The sequence below is a fragment of the Lineus longissimus genome, chromosome 14, assembly GCF_910592395.1.
Source record: "Lineus longissimus chromosome 14, tnLinLong1.2, whole genome shotgun sequence".
Classification (NCBI taxonomy): Eukaryota; Metazoa; Nemertea; class Pilidiophora; order Heteronemertea; family Lineidae; genus Lineus; species Lineus longissimus.
Window position 1 is genome coordinate 15,155,747 of NC_088321.1, and position 23,076 is coordinate 15,178,822.

At 42.9% G+C, this 23,076-nt stretch overlaps 1 protein-coding gene across 14 annotated transcripts in view; it reads left to right on the forward strand.

Annotated features, from left to right (window-relative positions):
• LOC135498546 (neogenin-like) overlaps positions 1 to 23,076 on the forward strand; it is a 139,836-nt gene that overhangs the window by 72,962 nt on the left and 43,798 nt on the right. For 13 of the 14 annotated variants that reach the window (XM_064788809.1, XM_064788819.1, XM_064788817.1 and 10 more), the window contains exon 2: positions 13,673 to 13,776. In XM_064788809.1, coding sequence (XP_064644879.1) covers positions 13,701 to 13,776 — 76 coding nt within the window. In that variant the 5' untranslated portion in view covers positions 13,673 to 13,700. Of the gene's footprint in view, positions 1 to 2,874; positions 2,952 to 13,672; positions 13,777 to 23,076 lie in introns of those variants that run through there. The other variant, XM_064788810.1, reaches the window with a different exon arrangement.

Consider the following 23,076-nt stretch of genomic DNA (forward strand, 5'->3'; position numbering starts at 1 on the left):
ATGGTACCTGCATAGAAAATTGAAATTCCTTGCTGATTTCTCTCCAAAGTGGCTACATGTTCTGAAAAAATCCGTCACTTCCATGGATGTTATTCAAATTGAACTTGTCTGGTGATTTTGGTGCAAAAAAGATATCTCAAGGAGGTACATGTGGTTGCTGTTCCTGCATGCTTTTGCTGCTGATTGTTAAGTGTTAGCATGTGGGATTGTCAGTTCGTTCAACTTGTTGAGGCAGCTGATCTAAAAGATAGGTTGTAGTTGATTGAGACTTTAGATAGGCTTACTGTAAGCAGGTTGGATTCTTAGCTCAACTTTTTGAGGCATCTGATTTTAGAGATACAGTAGAACCTCTTTATTAAGGACATCCGCGGGACTGACAATTGCTGTCCTTATTTGTGAGGTGTCCGGATTAGAGAGGTCAAATTGAATGGAAACAACCACTTTGGGACCACAACTAGTGTCCTTATTAGAGAGGTTGTCCATATTAGAGAGGTGTCCGCTAAGGGAGGTTCCACTGTAGTTTGTAGCTGATTGTGACCTCAGTGAGTCGAAGTGTCAGGATGTTGGATTGGCAGTTCAATGTGTTATTGCATCTGATCTAAAAGATAGGTTGAAACTGATTGAGACTTTAGTTGGCCTAATTGTAAGCATGTTGGATTCAAGTTGTCAGTTCAAGTTGTCGAGGAATCTCAACTGGAAGATTTACTTCTGAAATTCAACCTCAAACATCACTTCAAACGTTTACAATCTAGTAAGATATCTAAAAATCTAAATATCAACCCCAAGTCTATTTCCTCTTTCAAGTTATAAAGATATTTTTCCATCAAATTCATCTCTAAGTTACCGACTTCAGTCGCGAAATCACTTTGAAATCATCGACCGCCAACCCAGCCAATTTCATCATGCCATTTTCCCGTTTTGAACTCGAGATATAAAAATTCAAAGCCAGTTTTTCTCGCTATAAAATAGCGACAAGCGAGGGAAAGTTTCAATTTTCGTGTCTGAGTCATCGCAAGCATCAGGTAGTCGTGTCAAATTCAAAGACGCTACATTCAAATTAGGTTCGTTTTCTCGTTTTATTTTCTCCGCTATTTCGAGATCTGTGGAAAGGTGATTGTTCATAACAGCAGGGGATGACGTTATTGGTCTTGAATAATGAAGATATTAAAAGATATTTTCTTGTGCTTCTCTGACTGGTTCGAGCTAGTTTGATGTATTGTTCGTTAGAGCTGGTGGTTGTTGTCATAAATTCTTGAGGGAAAAGATATTTCGAACATTTTATATTCGATGACGACTTCTGTTGAAATCAAGAGTAGCTTTGAGAATCAAGTCTCTTGTTCAGTGCAGTTTCATCTCTGTGTCCTTGGGCAAGACACCTAGCGCAGTATTGCTTTCTTTCCTGGAGTTAAGTGGGTACCAGGCTTGCTTTAGGAGTTGACCTGTGTTGAACCTTGATGCCCATACTGAGGAGAGAGTGACCAACTCAGCTCCATTTCTCCGCACTGGCCCTATCAGTATTCCACAAACATGTTCCATGATTCATCCACGACCGTGATGCTACGCTACCTTGCTCCAGCGCCAATGTCCATCGCCAGCATCCATGAAATCTGGCCACGAAGCCTCCAAGGCGTGTTATTGTTGAAAGCTTTCGTCTAAACATTCTGCGTTGGGTCTTAATTGAGTTACTCGTGGCGCTTCCCGACTTCCGTATCCAGGATGCGCGCAGATGGAGACATGTCTCATTCCTTCAATCTCATTTCTTCAAGGTTAGCGTGAAAGGTGATAGGGGGATGAACACCTTCTATTCTAAAAACATGGGTTCGACACTCGACCAGTGCCACTTGGAGCATTCAACTGGTCTGAAATGGTCAAATGTAGTGTAGTTTGTGCGCTCCATGGTTTCTGGGTAAGTCATATTCATCAACAGGGGGAAAATGATGTTCAGGGACTTCATCTTTGAGCAGCTCTCAGCCATTCTGTGCTGAAGGAACATTCTACCATATTCTGGAGCTATTCTACCATTCGTTATAGGTCAAGGATCCTCAATGAAGGAATGATAGCTCTCAGCCGCTCTCTGCTTGGTGAAGTGTTTCCACAGCTGACTGCAGGTGGACAGGAGATGAGTCGACTCTGACTGTAGGCTATAAAGCTTCCACTATCAGTACGATAGCTAGCCGAGATGTCTGTGGTCGTATTAGCGCTCAGTTACTAGGAAGCAGTAAAGAGGAGTACATGTGTATGGTGTGTTGCTGTGGAATCGAATATAGATAGGGACATTTGGCTTCAAAATACTGTGGTGATGTGAATCTGGAATAAACATTTGGGTATATGTGGTGTGGAATTGAATAAAGAGAAGGATATTTGGGTACATGTGCTGTGGAATTGAATAAAGAGAAGGGTATTTGGGTACATGTGTTGTGGAATTGAATAAAGAGAAGGGTATTTGGGTACATGTGCTGTGGAATTGAATAAAGAGAAGGGTATTTGGGTACGTGTTGTGGAATTGAATAAAGACAAGGGCATTTGGGTACATGTGCTGTGGAATTGAATAAAGAAAAGGGTATTTGGGTACATGTGCTGTGTAATTGAACTAAGGAAAGGGTATTTGGGTACATGTGTTGTGGAATTGAATAAAGAGAAGGACATTTGGGTACATGATATTGTAGTGCTGGAATAGTCGGAGAGGGATTTGACTTCAAAGCAGTTACTGGATTGCCATTGGATTCATATAGGATTTGTCATGAAGTAGGCCTTTGTAAGTGATACCATATTGGTTCTTTTGATAAGCTAGCCTCGTCTTTTGTGATATTCTGCCTGCATCTGTGGAATACATTGATGGGATCATGCTGGTTCTCATAACACAGAGAATATTGATTGATTACTGAGGAATATTGTTAAGGAATACTGCAACTCTGAGGAATATATTGTCAGACATCAGAATTTGTGAATTTGTAAGTATACTTTTTTGACACTTTTGACCTGGAAGTCATTTCGTTGCTTGTGATTTTTCTCGACTTCTGCCTCATAATAGGCGACAGAAGTACCAGTGATGATGACCTTACAATCGCTTTTGCTGTGTTGCATTCTGTAAAGTTCCTGTGCTACGTTTTGCGTTATCATTTACTGTAAAAAGGTGCCATTGGCCGAAAGTGGGGTGAAGTTGTCCGATGTACTTTTCACCCTTCAACTTGAACCATACATGGTAAATCTTCTATTTCAACTGAATCTCTGTCCAAAAAGATATTAAAGGAGGCTCAATGGGCTAAAATTATCATAGTTTGACCCAAATAAGATTTCCCGACAGTTTCACCCCCAAGGACATTTTTATGACACTTTACGGCAATGAATACCATCTTGGGAACCATTCTTTCAATCAAGCCACCACTCAGCGATTCTCATTGGCCACTTGTTCTCTCACGGCGTGCTAGACAGCTGAAGTACCACTTCTCGTTGCGATGCGCTGATGTGTTCCAGAGGCCCTTCTTCTGTGGTTTTTGATAAGCTCCACATTGCATCACAGACAGAGAGCTATTCTGTCTCTAAATTCTGCAGCTTTTTCCCAGTGTCTGCCTTTCTCATGTGACCACTTGTACTTTCTACATGATGGAGAGCTTAAGTACCGCATTTGCGTGGAGTGTTTTGATGCAATCCAGATGAGTATAGTGTTTGGAAATGTTGGTTGCTTTTTCGTCTGCAATTTATTCAAGAAGTAAAATCTTGAAATGTTTCAGTAGACCAGTTTAGCCACTCTCCACTCAGATGAGGTCTTTTGCTTGCTATTTGGTACCAGTAAATGGACCTCATACTCAAGTCTGATTTGAAGGAGAAGGCAATGAAGGTTGAGATGGAACTGTTTTGATCCCTCAGAAAGTTGAACCCACAACCTCAAGAGTATAAGCTTGGCCCTTTTAGAACGACTATGCCACATTCTCTTTTCACTACCAAGCATCTCAAAATTCATCGTCTTGAAATATTTCGATATTTTCTTATAAAAATCTCCAATGCATCTGTTTCATTTCAAGATAACTCTCAAGAAGTTATTAGCGTCTCACACGGCGCTGCGTTTACTCAAATAGCACTCCGAGTAATCGGACTCCTTGTATTATCAATCGTAACCCCCACAGCTCCAGCAGGTGATACCATGTTTGAAATCAACAAGCTACCCATTAGCGAAATTGAAAAGATTCTTATTCTAAATCTTAATTAATCAAAACTTTCAATCATTCATCCATCTTAGATGAATGGCTTCTTTTGTTGCTTAGTTTGTGTGGTGAAATATTACCTGTTGATATCAAATTTAAAGTTGGTTTAAATCGGTTTTCAGAGGAGGGATTTGAAATGACTTCAGATTTGCATATTGTAGCATGAACAGACCTTTGAGTGGAGGTCTGGGTGAAGTGGGGCAGTGCCGTCCCTCGGGTAGAGGTCTGGCTGAAGTGGGGCAGTGCCGCCCCTCGGGTAGAGGTCTGGCTGAAGTGGGGCAGTGCCGTCCCTCGGGTAGAGGTCTGGGTGAAGTGGGGCAGTGCCGTCACTCGGGTAGAGGTCTGGCTGAAGTGGGGCAGTGCCGTCCCTCGGGTAGAGGTCTGGTGGAAGTGGGGCAGTGCCGTCCCTCGGGTAGAGGTCTGGCTGAAGTAGGGCAGTGCCGTCCTTTGGGTAGAGGTCTGGGTGAAGTGGGGCAGTGCCGTCCTTTGGGTAGAGGTCTGGGTGAAGTGGGGGCAGTGCCATCCTTCGGGTAGAGGTCTGGGTGAAGTGGGGCAGTGCCGTCCCTCGGGTAGAGGTCTGGGTGAAGTGGGGCAGTGCCATCCCTCGGGTAGAGGTCTGGCTGAAGTGGGGCAGTGCCGTCCTTCGGGTAGAGGTCTGGGTGAAGTGGGGCAGTGCCGCCCTTCGGGTAGAGGTCGGGGTGAAGTGGGGCAGTGCCGTCCCTCGGGTAGAGGTCGGGGTGAAGTGGGGCAGTGCCGTCCCTCAGGTAGAGGTCTGGCTGAAGTGGGGCAGTGCCGTCCCTCGGGTAGAGGTCTGGGTAAAGTGGGGCAGTGCCGTCCCTCAAGTAGAGGTCTGGCTGAAGTGGCGCAGTGCCGTCCCTCGGGTAGAGGTCTGGGTAAAGTGGGGCAGTGCTGTCCCTCAGGTAGAGGTCAGGGTGAAGTGGGGCAGTGCCGTCCCTCGGGTAGAGGTCTGGGTAAAGTGGGGCAGTGCTGTCCCTCAGGTAGAGGTCAGGGTGAAGTGGGGCAGTGCCATCCCTCGGGTAGAGGTCTGGGTGAAGTGGGGCAGTGTCGTCCCTCAGGTAGAGGTCAGGGTGAAGTGGGGCAGTGCCGTCCCTCGGTTGATGCCTATAGACTTCCCTCAGAGCAGAAACTCGAGGTTTTGAGTGGAATACACAGCGTAACCCATGAATGGTGAGGAAGGCCTTTACCCCTTTTAGTACATCATCCCATGGGCCCAATTGCCCGAGGCCCAAATCATAGCGTATCGAACTGGCAATTTAGTCATCCATGATTTATACGGAACAGAATCCTGCCTTATCTCCAAAATTCTATCAAATAGATATCACTAATCATAGCGGATATTAGAATATGAGGTATCAATATATCAGGCTTGCTGGACGAGTATTCCTGCATTTATTGATGACTATTCTAGGGGCAGGGTGCTCGGCCATTCTATTGTCATTGAGAAGAAACACTACAGTTACCTCCAGTAGCCCTGTTATGTGGGCATTCGACACAAAATGACCTGACTTCTGGAGGAACCTCGAAAATATTCCACTTATTCTCCCAGTCCGTTACTGATAGATTACGCCCTCTAAGACTATTAGATATTGTATAACCCTTGGATAACCAACAAGCGAATGTTCCAGCAATGTTAAACCGAGGCATTTCAGAGTAAAAGGCATAGAAAAGCCATTGAGCTACCAGATGTACCAGCTAGGTATAAAATGATTATGTTCTTGTTGGTGATTAACTCATCGCAGCTATCGCTGCTGATATAAAAGTGATTCATTCTGGATTGTTTATTAGTAGAGGATTCCAGGTGTAGTGAATGCCGTACCAAAGCCAAGGTTGAGCTACAGTTTGGGTCAACCACCACTCCTCGCTAATGCCACCTTCTCATAACTTCTTCGAGATTTGTTTTGAGTATGACTGTAGTTTCTAACATTGTCTTTGTCTTGAACACTCCTGTTTGCGGTACTTCCTCAACTGGGCAATGCTGCATGGGGTCAGTGAAGTTTTCCAGTTCATTTCTTGCTGATATCCTGAACCAGCATCACCCAACAACTGTACAGAAATCTTGAAACCCAACCACCAAGAAAAGGTGGTATCTTGAAAAGCTTTAGATCTGATCAAGTTTTTTACGGACATTTGCCTTGAACAACTTTAGTACTTCAACTGATCAACTGAAATATCATCTCGCATTCCCACGATAAGCAATCTCTCAACTCGCACCAGGTCTTGGGCGCTATCTGCGAGAGTATGTTAAGTGCGCTCATCTCGAAGGTTTGATGGGCAGTTTTGAGAACGTTTTGGATTCAGGTTAGATAATAGTATCACTGACACCTGTACGGTGGCGCTGATAAGATGTGACTCAGGGTGGCGGGATGCGCAGTTATGAACCACAGAAACTACCACTTTGAATATAATTTTTTGCAAAGTGTTAATATTTTTCGCCCCTGGAGTCTGATAGCTCAGCGGAATTTTGATAATGAAACATCTTCATCTCAAAAGATCACAAGGGGGGATATTTTGGTTTCAGACCCGATAATATTATCGGAAGGCACCTGCAGGTTCGAGTGGTCAGGTGTGAAAGAGCATAACAAAGCTTGTGGTTGAATTATGTTCGAATCGAAAAAGATTGGTGGTTTAGAAACAGAGGATGGATATTTGTGTTAATGTGGTTCCAGTGTTTATCGGTGTGGCAAGCAGTTTTTAGTTAGTCCCGTGTCATGGTGGGCTACACCAGTGAATGGACGGGTGCCCTCCTGTACCTTAATCAAATCATTGTCCCACATACTCTTGCCTGATAACTACTCCAATCTGTTCACCACTCAGCTGGTCAGATATCTTCAGGAACCTCTCTCAAGTCTAGAAAACTCCTTGCATTCTACAGCTCAATTGCCCATCACAGGACAGCCGGCGATATCAGTGGGCCCACGGAAAGAACACATCGCTGGTTAGTGTGACGCAACCCCTTCCTGCCAGATGTGCACCTCTCATCTCGTCAGAATTTCAGGAAGCTTGCTCAAGTTAAGAAGTGCTTTGTACAACTCAATTGCCCATCACAGAACCTACCCAACCCTACCCTTCCCAAGAATTCAATTTCTATGCTCGACACACACCTTATATCCCGTGATATTTTTCTAGCGTTGAACGTTATTTTCATAGCTTGGAACTATGGAGTCAGAATTTGCATCTGTCGGTTCATCTCGGTTGGGCGCCGTTGCGATCCATGGGCTTCTCCATAGAGGCTAACCAATTAAGAATTCATTTCATGACAGGTTGGCTGGAATCTTATGTAGTTCAGTGCACAATTTGCACAATGGATGTACACAATCTTTTCAACTTAAGTTGGAACCAACTTGTGGATTGATCTCCAATGTTCTCAGCGGTGGCTATAAAAAATTGAGGATTCAATGAGGTCTGAAATTTGCAATTACTCGCTATTACAATTGGAAACCAGTTATCTGCTATTTATATTATAGTCATCATATCAGATTTATAGCTTTCTACCTGAAAATCTTATTTGGTTTCTGAAACGGCAGATTTTTTTTTCTTGAAGTTGAAATCATACTCATTTATGGAGGATCAAATTTTTTTCAATTTTGGGTCTGAAAATATAGCTTTGATGTCATTACTTTCGATTTCGAAACTGTCGGATGTCGATTGATGAAATCTTCTAGAGTTGGTTTAATAATAATTTTGGAAGAACTGAGCTGCAAACTTTGCCATCATTCCCTGGTATATTTGGAGTGAGTTGATGAGGCAAGAGTTTTTTATACCTTGTTTCGCGAACCCACCGCTTACGAAAATGACAAAAAAAAAAAAAAAATTTTTTTCAGGTTTCTTAGCGAATCAAACCCGCCACCGTAGAAATGTAAAAATTGTGAAAATAATTATTTTTTTCGTTCATGAAAAAAAAATTTCGTTTGTGAAATAAAAAAATCTCAAAAAAAAATTTTACATTTTTTTTCCAACAGCCGCTAAAAAAGTTTGGAATAAAAGGTTCGCTAAACAAGGTAAAAAACTCTTGCCTAATATCTGTATTTGTTTGGTATCAACTGATGCCACAGGCCTATTTCATCACAGAACTCAATTTGCAATACTCGCCAAATATTCCCAAAATTCACTTACTCAGAAATTCGACGATACCCAAATTTCCAATTAGATGGTACTTGTCATAAATTTGTCAAATTGTGAGAGAATGTTCCTCAATTTCCCAAACCATGATTTAATATTCTCGCCACGAAAGTGTACACAGATCTCATTTTAGCAATTGAGTAAAGGATATTAGATATTTGTCTCCACCTGTATGAGGAGAATATATGAAAAGGTTTCCGAAAGAGTTACTCAAGCTTTCGAAGGGATTCATCAACAGAACTTCATAGCCTAGTGGTTAACACTGCTGGCTACCACGCAATAGGGCCAGGATAGGATTGTATTCCTGGATGAACCGGCGTGGCTTTCAAGGAACTAAAATTCCTGGCTCTTCACCGTCCGTTGTTTTGGCCCCTCTAGGCTTCATCAAGGTGGCTGGGGTTGACTTGCATCTGTCTTGTTCGAGGTTCACATTGTGAATGACATCATGACGCAGTGTGGTTTTGAACATGGCAACCCAAGCCTGGTGAAGCCTCGAGGGGCAAAAACGCACGTCGGTGCAGCAACAAGCTGATCAGTCCTGAATAATGCCCCACGGCTTGAGGCAGGAACTGACAGGCTAACTGCAACGAAGACAGGCTAACTGCATCAAGTAACCGTCCACAATACCAACTAGCTGAAGACAAATCTTTTTACAATTCACACATTTAATGAATTATCACTTGCGTCAAACTACTGCAAGTGACAGTTTAGAAAATTGCATTCAAAGGCTGATTAGCAGAACTTGATTTCCTGCAGCGTGATGCGCAAAATCGAATCGCGTGTAATCTCCGTTTTGCTGCAAGTGACATGTTGAATATACGATTACCGAATGACATTATCGGTGATGTTACTGCAGACAGTTGGCTAGATTACATATTATGTGAAAGATTATAGGGTTGTTCTTCACAGAGAATATCAGTTGCAACAGGTTGAAAAATGTCCATTGTGCTATTGCTCAGGGGCGTTGGTAACATAATGCAATAGCTGTGTTACTTGGTCCAGATGTCTTAATTTGATGATAGACATGCTATCCCAAAGCTAATCAGTACCGCGGTTGACATGCAGTAAAACCGACTTTGTAGCAGTGGGATTTATACGACTGTTTTACAATACATACATTCACTTCAACTCAAAGACGTACATGTATAGCAAAGCTGGTTTGTTACGAGAATCAGTGAGCGATTGCATAAAAGTCAATCACGATATTGATTTGTAATCTCAATTACACCAAGAGATCACAATCAATATTCTTGTAGAGCTAATCATTGCTGTTACCGATGAATTGATTTCATGCACAATGCTCGCTATCACAAATGGGGTTAGTTTCCTCCTGGGTAGAAGGTCAAAGCACGTTGGGAAGGGGGATGCAGTCAAGTTGTCATTGGAATCGTATCTGAGGAAAGTTAATCAGTACGGCCATCGATGCAATGATTTATATCACTGATCTGGTTAGTCTTGGATGATTTGACCTTGCCAGTCGTGAGAGGAAGAGGTGGTGACAGTCGAAGAATTTGTTCAAGTCCAGTTGTGCGGAATTTGCTAAGATCCGCGTGACCTGAGAGAGCTCTGTCCCAATGTGCCTCTTTCGGAACAGGCGGGGGCTTTGATGTTGAAACCATATGTTCAGGGGCAGCGGTAGCGCAGTGGAAGAGAGTCGGCCTCATGATCAGGAGGTCGTGGGTTCGACTCCCGGCCGAATCACTGCTTAGTTCCCCTACTTGTTGAGTTCAAGTGAGCACCTTCTTGTTGCTCCTTGAAACCCCTGATTGATTTCTGTGGAGACCGCGGTAATAATATGATATCCCAAAGTGCTTTGAGCGAGAACTATAGTGTCACGGAATTGCGATATATAAAAGACTCATCATTCCTCAGCGAACAGACTCGAGCCTTTACAGAAAGAGTCTGCTGAAAATAAACACTGGAGAAAAAGCGGAGAAAATGGTTGGAAACAACCGGTACACCAATCACCATGGTTATTACTGCATGTTGCATTGATATGTCAACCTGGTAGCGTCACTGCCAGCTGTCTTATAAGAACGTTAATCCCAGCACAGTTGATTGAAAGAGCTGCAGTGTATTTTTCCTGCTGATTGAGAATGGAAGTGAAGAGGTCTCTTGAGGTTGAGAGATGAGTGATTTTCGTTGTTCAGTTTCAGAAGACTCGCTGCAGCAGAAGGGAATTTCTTATCAAAGGAATGCAGGACTGTCAACGCAGTAGTACTCTCAGTAGTTCTGAATTTGTTGATATTTGTAAAATTGGCACTAGAGCCACCAGAATTGTCCTTTGAATGTCCATTAGGAGTACTGAAGGTAACTTGTGAGGATACTGAAAGTACTGATATTTTGGTCAAAGTCTAAGGAGCCTCATGGCCTAGTGGTTTACACTGCTGGCCACCACGCAATAGGGCCCGGGTTCGATCCCGGGGAGAACCCATGATCGTATGTCTGGATGAACCGGCGTGGCTTTCAAGGAACTAAAATTCCTGGCTCTTCATAGTCCTTCGAATGAGACTCAACACCGAGGTTCCTTGTACCTGGTGTCTATACCAGGGCAAGCTAAGACCCCACCAAGTGAGAAACATGAGTAGCTTGCGTGGACTCTATCTCTCTCGCCAAAGTCGGACCACCAGGCCAATAAACCCAATTGGCGCCTAACCTTAGTGGCACGCAGGATACGCTCATCCCGCCTTGGAGGAGGATTGCTCCTAGGGGAATGGCCCCTCCAAGTGCAGAGCGAACGCTGAAGAAGAAGAAGAAGGTCAAAGTCTGAAGAAAAGGATGCTTTTGAGAGAGTTCATGCGAACTCTTCAAGGATTGGCAGCTCTAAGACCTTCCGCCTGACTCCAGTCCCAGGAGTGTAATGAAGTTGTTACTTTACACTCCACAAGTGTTGGTGCCTTCAATAACTCACGATGTCGGTGACTCATGGGTTGGGTCGTAAAGGGTTCCGCCATAAATGAAGTATGCTAATCACATGTCCATTAGCCTGTTGTGTCGAGCGTTCAGTTGAGTTTGAGAAAATGATGCAAATTCTCTTTGGAAGGCAGCTGTTCAAAATGGCTTTATTGGATTTTGTCACAGTCTATGAATGTCAGAGTAAATCAGTTTATACTCCCTTTCAAAAGAAATGGCATGCACACCAAAAAAGGACAAAATGGCTGAGAAAATTGTCAGTATTTCGCTTAATTGGCTCGTTTTGGTTATGCTGAGTCCGATTCACCCGAAGTGAATATTTTTAGATACTTTTGGATTTGATGTTTCAAATGTAGTAGAACATTATGTTCAAATGTTGCATTTTCTGTGCGAAATCGCCGAAAGATCAGAATGACATTTCCTGGTGAAATAGACTATAGAAAGTAAGGCGGTAAGGCAATCTCTCTTTTTGTCCGTTTCATTTTGACTTTGAGCATGACTCACAAGGTCGTAACGTTTCCTGCATAAAACCAATATCTTCCCTAACCTCGTTAGGACCCAACGATAACTCTGACAAGCTGCCCGATGCAAAAACGGCCCATTTTCATGCCGTGCCTGTTGCATTGTGGGTACTTTTTCCGCAGTATATTGGCCGCTCACAGCATTCGCGATTTATTCTACGCGGTGAGTCAGATTATTGCCAGTTTTATGGGAGTTTACGCGACTTTTCCTGACGCTGATTATTTCTGGTTCAAAAACGGCACGAATTGGTAAAAGAAAAGCACAAAGATAGAAAGAGTGATTGATGTTTGAACGTTGTAGGGTAATCTTGGAAAGATGGTTTAGGAGAATTTGAAGGCTGTGCTTTGTGGCTCAAATACAAAGGTTGAGCACCAGTCAAAAAGGGCGCCCTAAGAATTGATCTTTACGTCAGGACCTTGGTTTTAGCATTGCCACTGCATGCTCTGGCCGTCAGGCAAAAATGATGGAGGTAAAATGTTCCAAGGCTTTTCTGAAGCTTTATTTTACCACAAAAACACCAGATAACCTCCCTGCCAAAGAATTCATGGTCACAGTTGTTAGACAGCCTGATAGCTCTTCACAACATTGAATATCGATGTACATGTCAAAACATGTCTATGTGAAGTTGCGAGCTTACATGCTGACTAACAACTGGGCCCAGGATTTCTTAGGCAGGGTGGTGCATGCAAAAGTGCTATTTTCCACTCAAAACAAGTGCAAATCTTGCGACAAGTTCTTATCCAGAGAGTTTATTGAAGGCAGTACGAGAAAACCTCCATCCAAAGTAAATCACACATGCAAAGCGTCATATTCTACTCGACGTAAACTTCTAGAGTACAAACCTTGCAACAACTTCTTAATCACAGAATTTATTGGAAGTGACTCAAGAACATTGGGGAATCCTGATATTCATGATAAGGGTGCAGAGTTGGTGGAGGGTGGCATTTCTGAACGAGATATGGAACAAGAGTCACGGAAAGAATTCATTAGAAGAGATGGCAATCGGAATCTTGATTTTGTGGTGATTTAGCTGATAGAAATGCGAAGATTTTCACACAGGATGTTGATTTGATTGGGATAAACCCAATAAGAAAGCTGTACAAACAGTTTGAACACAGCACAAACGATTTCCATCTGGGGAACGGACCAATGCTTATAAGGGATGTTGTTATTGCAATTGTCCCAGCAACTGCAAGGGGGCCAGGTCTGAGGGTAGCACCAGGGTAGGGGGGCCTTCAGAAGCATTTCGTTTAAGAATAACAGATTTGTTGTTTTTTTAAGAACGATTATGAATTTATGTTTACCAATACTTATAAGTAGAAAATTCCCAGAAGGGTGTTGTTATTGCAATTGTCCCAGGAACTGCAGGGGGCAGGGCAGAGTATGAGGGTAGGGGAGACCATTGTAATCTTCAGGAGCATTGTCCTGTTGTTTCTAGTTGTTGACCTTAACTATGTTTACACAATTTATTTGCTTTTCTCCTACTTGGAGTTTTAGGGTGTAGGTACATGTATGTTGAATTAGAGTTGAATTGGGAAAGGGCAGCCTCTGTCCTTCTGTCCTTTGATTACAAATTGGATTTGAATTTTGGCTACTTCTGCATTCTCTATTTCCTGTGTCCTTCTGTCCTATGACTGGCCGATTCTACTTTATCTGCAGGTATGAAGTCGTCAACCTCTCCCCCCATCTCCCCAAGGTGCATGGAATGAATAGTCTATACCCCATCTTCCAATCCTATGACTGGCAAATCAGTGTTGAATTTGGGGCAATTCTAATTCAACTGCCAGTATGGCAATTTGAAAAAGTTATTGACACCCCTCTTTCATATTTCGTCTAAGGTCGTGATGAAAACTTCAGATCAGATTATAATTTTCCGTTTCTCTTCATCTTTCTAGATATGTGGTAAAAGCGAAGAAAGTCCCGATGTGTACGCATAGAACGAGGAGAAAAATGGATATTCTGCTGGTGTCGTATTTCTTGCTGGGACTCCTGATAACAGGTAAGGACGATGATATTTAGATGGTATTTTGCCCAAGTTTGCATGAAAACTATGCCCTACCCCAGTGGGTATTTGGTAATTCAAATGACAGGCAAGCAAAAATTAGTATTGGAATTCCACAACCTCACCACCAGGTATTTTGGGATAACTGAATAACCGTTGGGGCCAAGCGCAGTGTTCACGCTGAGGTCAGAATGCTCCATTCAAAATCAGGGCCCAGTTCTTCAAACCAAACTTCTGTCGCTAATGCTAGCATTAACTGTCAGCGTAATGTCAGCGTAATGTCAGCGTAAGTGACAAACCTGTTTTGAACAATCAGGCCCAGGTCTGAAATTGTCTGTTGTACGTCTTAAACCAAGCTAACAATCTACAATTATCAAGTGCTACAAGATTACCAAAAAAAAAAAAAAAAAAAAAAAAATTGTTTTAAACAAATAGAGTCCAACCCCTTACAATCAATTAAAAAAACAACAAACAAACATGGTTCATGCACCTGCACCTCTGCACATGCACCAATAGTGCACTTTTATATTTCAAAACTTTCCCTATGTATAATTGAGGACTTTAAAGAATACTAATAATCCTTTTACCCTTTCCATACTCCGCCTCCACAAAAAGGTTTTTTTCTCATGAAATCATGAAATGTAAATATAGCAAAAAAAGAAAAATGTAAAATGTAAAAAAGAAAGTACTAGGGAAATAAAAATATATATTACAAAAAAAAAAGAAGATTACCAACTGTTGAATTATCATACCCAATAACCCATCGAGAGCAGCACTGGTGCCCCCTGGAGTTCTCTGATGTATTAATTACCATAAGTGAGCATAACATAACTCAATTACGCCGCGACAGATTTGATTTAGAAAATATGATGCGTCTGGCTGTATTTAAACTACTCCCGAGTGACAGCATTCCAGATTAGCGTCTACATGGCAATGTTATCTTTTTGTTTTGGAACAAATATTAGTTCCTGATTTCCCCACTAGGTGTTGTTTGTCTACGGGGTTTACCTGTGTCCCGCTAGTAATTAGTTACAAAATAGCTGTATTCATTGCCGTTGTTATGCAAGCAAATGCTTTGAAACTTGGCATGCGTTGTGTTTTATATCAATGTACACAGTGCTGCATGGTTGTTTGTATTCAGTCCATATTTCCATCGGTGATATTCTCAAATTCAATTTCAAATTTAGATTGATTGAATCTGGCCTTTAACTGTTGCAGAGAGAAACCTAAAATCTTGAAGATGAGACTTAGACAGCTCATGTACATCCAGAAAAAGTTATTTTGTGCTTCTTTATGCCTAATCAGTTCGAATCGTGGAAATTGGAAAGCCTCGCTTTGCAAATTGTCATAAATTGACTCAATCAAATCAAACGCACTTACAAATTGGGAAAAAATTGACGGAGATCTGATCGGCCATGTTTTCCAATCGCAATTTCCCATAATTAGATTGGATGAAATCTGCCGTAATCTCTGGACGTAATCCAACGCAAATAGAATCAGGATTTATTAGATGCAACACGTGGCGTAGCATAAATGAACCTGCCGTGATCTGCATCCTAGATCCGTCGTACATGATTTAAGTTGTATGCGAGATTTGATAACTCGAGTGGTTTAGTCAACACAGGACTGTGTGAGGTGTCCTTGACCGCTGCGTTTTTCCCTCAAAAGAAAGAGTGTAATTTCTTCCCCCAAACCAGAGAAAGGCTCTCCCTTCCTCTAAACTAAAGAAACACCATCATTTCTTCCTCAAAGCCAGAGAAAGGCTGTCCCTTCTTCCTCTACACCAGAGAAACAGTGTAATTTCTTCCTCCAAACCAAAGAAAGGCTGTCCCTTCTTCCTCTAAACTAAAGAAACACCATCATTTCTTCCTCTAAACCAAAGAAAGGCTGTCCCTTCTTCCTCTAAACTAAAGAAACACCATCATTTCTTCCTCAAAGGCAAAGAATGGCTGTCCCTTCTTCCCCTACACTAAAGAAATACCATCATTTCTTCCTCCAAACCAAAGAAAGGCTATCCCTTCTTCCCCTACACAAAGAAATACCATCATTTCTTCCTCCAAACCAAAGAATGGCTGTCCCCACTTCCTATACACCAGAGAAACAGTGTCATTTCTTCCTCAAAGCCAGAGAATGGCTGTCCCTTCTTCCTCTACACCAGAGAAACAGTGTCATTTCTTCCTCAAAGCCAGAGAAAGGCTGTCCCTTCTTCCTCTAAACCAAGGAAACACCATCATTTCTTCCTCAAAGCCAGAGAATGGCTGTCCCTTCTTCCTCTACACCAGAGAAACAGTGTCATTTCTTCCTCAAAGCCAGAGAAAGGCTGTCCCTTCTTCCTCTACACCAAAGAAACACCATCATTTCTTCCTCAAAGCCAGAGAATGGCTGTCCCTTCTTCCTCTAAATCAAAGAAACAGTGTCATTTCTTCCTCCAAACCAAAGAAAGGCTGTCCTTTGTTCCTCTAAACTAAAGAAAGGCTGTCCCTTCTTCCTCTACACCAAAGAAACAGTGTCATTTCTTCCCCCAAACCAAAGAATGGTTGTCCCTTCTTCCTCCAAACCAAAGAAAGGCTGTCCCTTCTTCCTCTACACCAAAGAAACAGTGTCATTTCTTCCCCCAAACCAAAGAATGGTTGTCCCTTCTTCCTCTAAACCAAAGAAAGGCTGTCCCTTCTTCCTCTACACCAGAGAAACAGTGTCATTTCTTCCTCCAAACCAAAGTAAGGCTGTCCCTTCTTTCTCTAAACTAAAGAAACACCATCATTTCTTCCTGGATGCCAGAGAATGGCTGTCCCTTCTAACAGCTGGATGACGTTATGTCTCCAGACACTTTCTTTGCTGGTCACTAGTTGCATTGTCGGCATAAATTCTGCGTCATTAGGATGAGGATTATGGCAAGTCCATCTGTAGTGATCGCGTTACTTAGATTCTATATGTCTGCGTCCCGGACACTGGTCTGCATGAATCCAACACCATTATGATGGACTTAAGATGCAGATTATGGCAAGTCTGTCTGATCTCATTACTCATATTGCAGTGGACATAGATTGCATGATGGACTGTAAGAGAGCCGATTGGCCGGAGATATGGAGTGGCCTTGGCGAAATGAAATCCCTCCGTGCTGGAGCTGGACACATGTTGCGTGGTCTGCATAAATCCCGAACCATTACGAGGGATTATGGATACCGATAAAGATAACGACAAGTCCAATGCTGATCTAATTAGTCACATTGCGATACGACAGTCAGGGTCACTGATCTTTTTATGGAGATATGGAATTTCTCCAAGGGAAACACTGTGTGATTCTCAGTCACGGAATTTGAATGCAAATTCATTTCTCAAAGTTGTCACCTACTTCCCAGTGTTCTCCACAAGGCCATTTGTCAGGGTGGCCCGCCCTACCTTGGCAGCTTACCACCCTTCCTTTGAAGAGCCACCCTACCCTGGCAGTTTACCACCCTACCTTGAAAGAGCCACCCTACCCTGGCAGCTTACCACCCTACCTTGGAAGAGCCACCCTACCCTGGCAGCTTACCACTCTACCTTGGCAGAGCCACCCTATCCTGGCAGCTTACCACCCTTCCTTTGAAGAGCCACCCTACCCTGGCAGTTTACCACCCTACCTTGGAAGAGCCACCCTACCCTGGCAGCTTACCACCCTTCCTTTGAAGAGCCACCCTACCCTGGCAGTTTACCACCCTAACTTGAAAGAGCCACCCTACCCTGGCAGCTTACCACCCTACCTTGGAACAGCCACCCACCTTTGCTCTAGAATAGGTAAAGGGTTTCTACAGGGCCACCCTACCTCAAATTGCTGGCCATCCTACCTTGTGTTGCACACTGACAAAACTTCTTGAATATCAAGGGTACCACCCTACCTTGAGAAAACCCTGTGGGGAGTTCTGCCAGCGGGTGAAATTCTTCTTCCAAGGTGAAGTCATTGAACCCGAATGACATCATCAAGTCTGTGGCCCTTCACATTTCATAGTTTCCGCTCTGGAACACAATCTGCTGGAATCTCGTGAGTCACATGCCGAGCTTGGTGACATGACACAGCTTACAAGACGACAGTTTCGTCATGCATGATGTCTTATCAATTGAAAAACTTTAAAGTTTTGTTTTGGTGAGATTTTGAAATTACGGAGAGGTTTAGATGTTTCAACTTGTCTGAACACTCTAACTCAGTCATTCATGTAGAAGTACACATCAGATTTAAACATCTGGCATACAAAAATGTTGAAACGAATTTCGTTCAAGCACTGCAATGTCCTTCCTGCACCTCAGTCTGTATCAAATCAACTGATGGATGATCAAGTCATACGCAAGTGTGTGAGTGGAACTCTATTTCGGGCCCTACTCTCCGCATGTCAGGCCGACTGATCTGCGCTGGACTTTTTGTCAGAAAATGAGGAGGTACCATTTCTCAGGTGGTGAAAATGTAAAAAGTAAACTAATATAAGGCGCTGGTTCCGTCTAACACCATGCTGCAGGAAACATTCATTTTTGCATTCAACAGTCGCTTATTGCTGCGCATGACTCAGGAACGAACAGTTTAACGAATGTTGTGAATTCCATCTCGCTCTACTGCCACCAAGGGAGACATAACGCAAGAGTTATGGCCCAAATAATGTTGTCTTAATGAGGATTTGTAGTAATTGTATTTTTCACGATTCAGCTGCAATAACTGCAGCGCCGTCTGGATGATTTACTTGATGCTTCTACTCGAGTGTTGGGAAGAATCCACCCGTCGTTTCCATCATCGCGTGTCCGCCCTGAAAAGGTTAAGGGTTCGTTTCAGTTCCAAGGTTGACGTAGTCATCAATGTGCATCATCTTAATCGCTGTGAACTCAGTTTATCAATATTTAATGTCGCATTTAAGCGATGGTGCATTACGGAGGGATGGTTGCCTCCCCTGAATTGGTGTCATGGCAGGGGGACACATGACTCATCACATTCCAACTCCTTCATGAGAGGAAAGGTACAATCTGTCATGTCATTCAAAAGAACATCTGCAGCTGAATTTTCAGCTGGGTTATTGACTTGTCTTGGTCTTCTTCTCCTGCGTTTGATTATTGCAACGTTGCTCTCAATTCTGTACGGTCGCAGAGGTGGTGGTATGGAAAGTTCATCCAGTGATCCCCACAGCTTGGTCTTCAGTTTGGGTTCCTCTGGCCACGTCTTTCAAAGTTTGGCTGGGAAGTCTTGGTCTTCTTCTCCTGCATTTGATAATGGCAACGTTGCTCTCAATTCTGTACGGTCGCAGAGGTGGTGGTATGGAAAGTTCATCCAGTGATCCCCACAGCTTGGTCTTCAGTTTGGCTTCCTCTGGCCACGTCTTTCAAAGTTTGGCTGGGAAGTCTTGGTCTTCTTCTCCTGCATTTGATTATGGCAACGTTGCTTTTAATTCTGTACGGTCGCAAAGGTGGTGGTATGGAAAGTTCATCCAGTGATCCCCACAGCTTGGTCTTCAGTTTGGCTTCCTCTGGCCACGTCTTTCAAAGTTTGGCTGGGAAGTCTTGGTCTTCTTCTCCTGCATTTGATTATGGCAACGTTGCTCTCAATTCTGTGCGGTCGCAGAGGTGGTGGTATGGAAAGTTCATCCAGTGATCCCCACAGCTTGGTCTTCAGTTTGGCTTCCTCTGGCCACGTCTTTCAAAGTTTGGCTGAGAAGTCTTGGTCTTCTTCTCCTGCATTTGATTATGGCAACGTTGCTCTCAATTCTGTACAGTCGCAGAGGTGGTGGTATGGAAAGTTCATCCAGTGATCCCCACAGCTTGGTCTTCAGTTTGGCTTCCTCTGGACACGTCTTTCAAAGTTTGGCTGAGAAATCGTGGCAATCCTGAAGTATGTGGGCTAGAGTTGGCACTCCACTGCTGGCCAGTGCTGTGTCCAATACTAAGTCAACGTCTAGGACAAGTAAAAGATCCATCATATGTAGAGAGTGGCGTACAGTCTACTCAAATTCAATAAAATTACAATGCTGGTAAACACGATGATGATGATGAGAGTTCATTCAGAGAAGCTGAGGATGAAAATGGCAATATTCTGTGCCACTCAATGCGTGTATCAGAAACACTAGCTGGATGCACAACCCATAAATAACATACTATCAATTTATTGGCAAGGGCAAGTGCCCGTCCGGATTATTAATTCTGCTGAGTGCCTTCGCCGATGTTTGGAGTACAGTCGGCCTAAACCCAATCAAAGCCTCTTATCATTGGTCGCGATCGTCCGTCGCGACGAGGTATTGATTCTCCGTTTTACCCGTCGGCGGTGAATCGACGATGTGTATTTGAGCATCTTATTTCGACCAATCGAAATGGGCGCATATTCGTACAATTGCTGGGATCTGTGAGATGAGTTTTGTTGTTGGTGTGGGGTTTGAGATCCTGCACAAGTTTTTCCGCCTTTTCTCTAGAAAAGGTGTCATTTTTAACCCATTTGGGTCTGGCCCTCCTAAAGCCTCAAGAACATTATTTTGTTGATATCTGTAATCGACATGGATTTACATATCTGAAAATTTTAAAGGTTCAGCTTCAAACTACAAAATTTGAAATCCAGGATTTGGACTCAATTGGTTCGGAAAACTTACATTTACGCATCATTTTCTTATCTGCTGAAATCCTATCCATATCAGTCAGCATAGTTCATAACCATTTAGCCAGAATCCGGACCACAAATCAAAGCTGTATATCATATGTATAAGATACTGAATATGATCTACCATAGGAGCGGTAATCACTTCGGCAGCCTACTCATCGCCCTTCCACCAAATCCCTCGGAGACCCATCCACATTGTATGAATAGATATTGGAGACTGAAATGTAAATATGAGGCGGGCTGGTCCCTTTGGGAGTGAGGGTGTCAGTGGCCTTGGTACTGATATGGAAATGATCAGCTTAACCCTTGGTTCTTCTGATCCTTGGAGGTCGACTTCCTATTTCTCATAGAGTTGCTGTTCAAAGTGGTTTCACGAAACATGGTGCATGAACATATGTTTGGGTTAGTCCCGGTTTAAGGGTATCCTTGTCCTTGGCTTCACCATCTTTGATATCATCGAGACTATGATCGCTCTCCAACAGAGTTTGAAGTGATGATGGTGTAGGCAGCTTTTCAGCTTTTTGATGTGCGATGAAGACATCTATGACAAGTCGCAGTATCATTTCTCAAAACAAAATAGTCAAACAGGGAATTCTAATGGCCTATTAACCTCAATGGCCACTGGAGGGAAGGCTTTCACAGCGTTGATAGCCCATTTCAAAGGTTTTAAAGCAAAGGCCATGAGACATAACGTTTTAGGTTTATTGTCCCAAGGCAACTGTGCGGTTTGAACCAGCGACCTCTTGACCACTATCCAAGAGACCACGTACAACAACATACGTAAGGGGAATTTTGCAAACACCTCTCTGGTTTTGCTTTCGACGTGACGCTTATCTCCAACAAGTCCTGTTGGGATTCCTGTGTTCATTCCTCAGAGGTCGCGACAAAAGGGACCCCTTGTCCAAGAGTTCCAGCCAATAGGCCATGTACAGCACCATATGAAAGAAGATCTTTGCGAACACCTCTCTGGTTTTGCTTTCGACCTGACGCTTCTCTCCAACAAGTCCAGTTAGGAATCCTGTGTTGATTCCTCAGAGGTCGCGACAGAAGGGACCCTTGATCACTGTCCAAGAGTTTCAGCCAATAGACCATGTGCAGCACCATATGAAAGAAGAATTTTGCAAGCATCTCTTTGGATTTGCTTTCGACGTGACGCTTCTCTCCAACAAGTCCCGTTAGGATTCCGCCATTAATTCTTCAGAAGTCACGCGCTGTCGTCCATGACAAGACGCAAATCCACTTAATTTGCCGACATGGCATTTTTTCACACTGAGTCAAAGTTTACCGAATAAATACAGCAAGATTAACATGAATCGAAAGTAAATCTTATAAAACGGGCGCAGAGCGTCTGAGTCATTTAACGGCCCATCTAACGTTTAATTCTGATGCCGTAAACTCTGTATAGATTTTACTAATTAGGGTAATTAAGACGTTAATTACACAACTTGTTGTGTAATGGTGACTTTCTTAACGAGGCAGTTGCTTGTCGCTAGGAGTTAAAGTTGACAGAATGTCGTTGTGGGGCGTGAGATCACGGCTGATGGTCTTGATGAAATGTTATCCACTTGGTGGAATGTCACAATTGGGAATTTAACAAGTTGATTGAGATATTTGAAGTGGAAGGATATGAAAAAATGACCTTTCATCCTTCAGAGTTAAAGTTTTCATAAGTTCAAAATTCTGAAAATTTTCAAAGTCAACGAAGTTTTTGGACTGATGCTGTTGCTTTATTTTGAGCAGAAAAAAAAACAAGTGAAAAAAATATTTGGACTTAGAAATGTTTTCATCCTTCAGAGATGGTTCAAAATTCTGAAAAATTTTCAAAGTCAAAAATGTTTTGGGACTGATGATGTTGCTTCATTTTGAGCAGAAAAAAAAAAAATGAAAAATTTTTTGGACTTCGACATTTTTTCAGGGTTAGGGTAAGGGTCCGACCGGGGTGCCACTGTACCATGATTGGCAAAATATGACTTGATGAATTCTTGATGATCTGAATAATATAGCCTGGCCGTCCTTTAACGGTTAAACCCATTTCCTGATTGGCAGATGGAACAAGTTGTATCTTAGACCTTAATTCCGCTGCCTGTTGCATCCCGCAATCAATCACAACCTAATCACGGCCAGGCGAGGTTTCAATCGAACTAAACGGATACAAATTAAGAAATGCTGAGTCAGCACTTTGAGGATTTTGGTGCAACTTGTTGCATCGGAAAGTTTGTCGATTTCTTCAGTTGTTAGCTGCTTGATTGTAATGTTGGCTGGTTCCTCAGCTCTGTGTTGGTAATGAAGCTGACTTTCTTCATCATCTCACTGTATTCCTTGCCCCCCTCCCCAATCATTGATCCCATGGTACCATTACTGGTGTCTGAAGGTTGAAAATCCTCTCCTATCGTACTTGATGTTGTTGGGTCCTTGCTTCTTCCACTAGAGCCAGTCTGGCGAAATCCACTTGAATCAAGGGTTGGGGAAATCGTGTTACATTCTGAGATTTTCTCATCGCTTATTGAATCCCCAAACTCCTCAACTAGGAGCACGAAAGTCTCAGCCTGATCCATCCTAATGTCCAACTATCCAATGTCCGCTAAATCCACTTAAATCAAGGGTCAGCAAACTGCCTGTTGCATTCCATCAATCATTCCCTAATCAGGACCGAGCTAGATTCGAATTGGACAAAATGATCATCGAGTAGATACGAATTA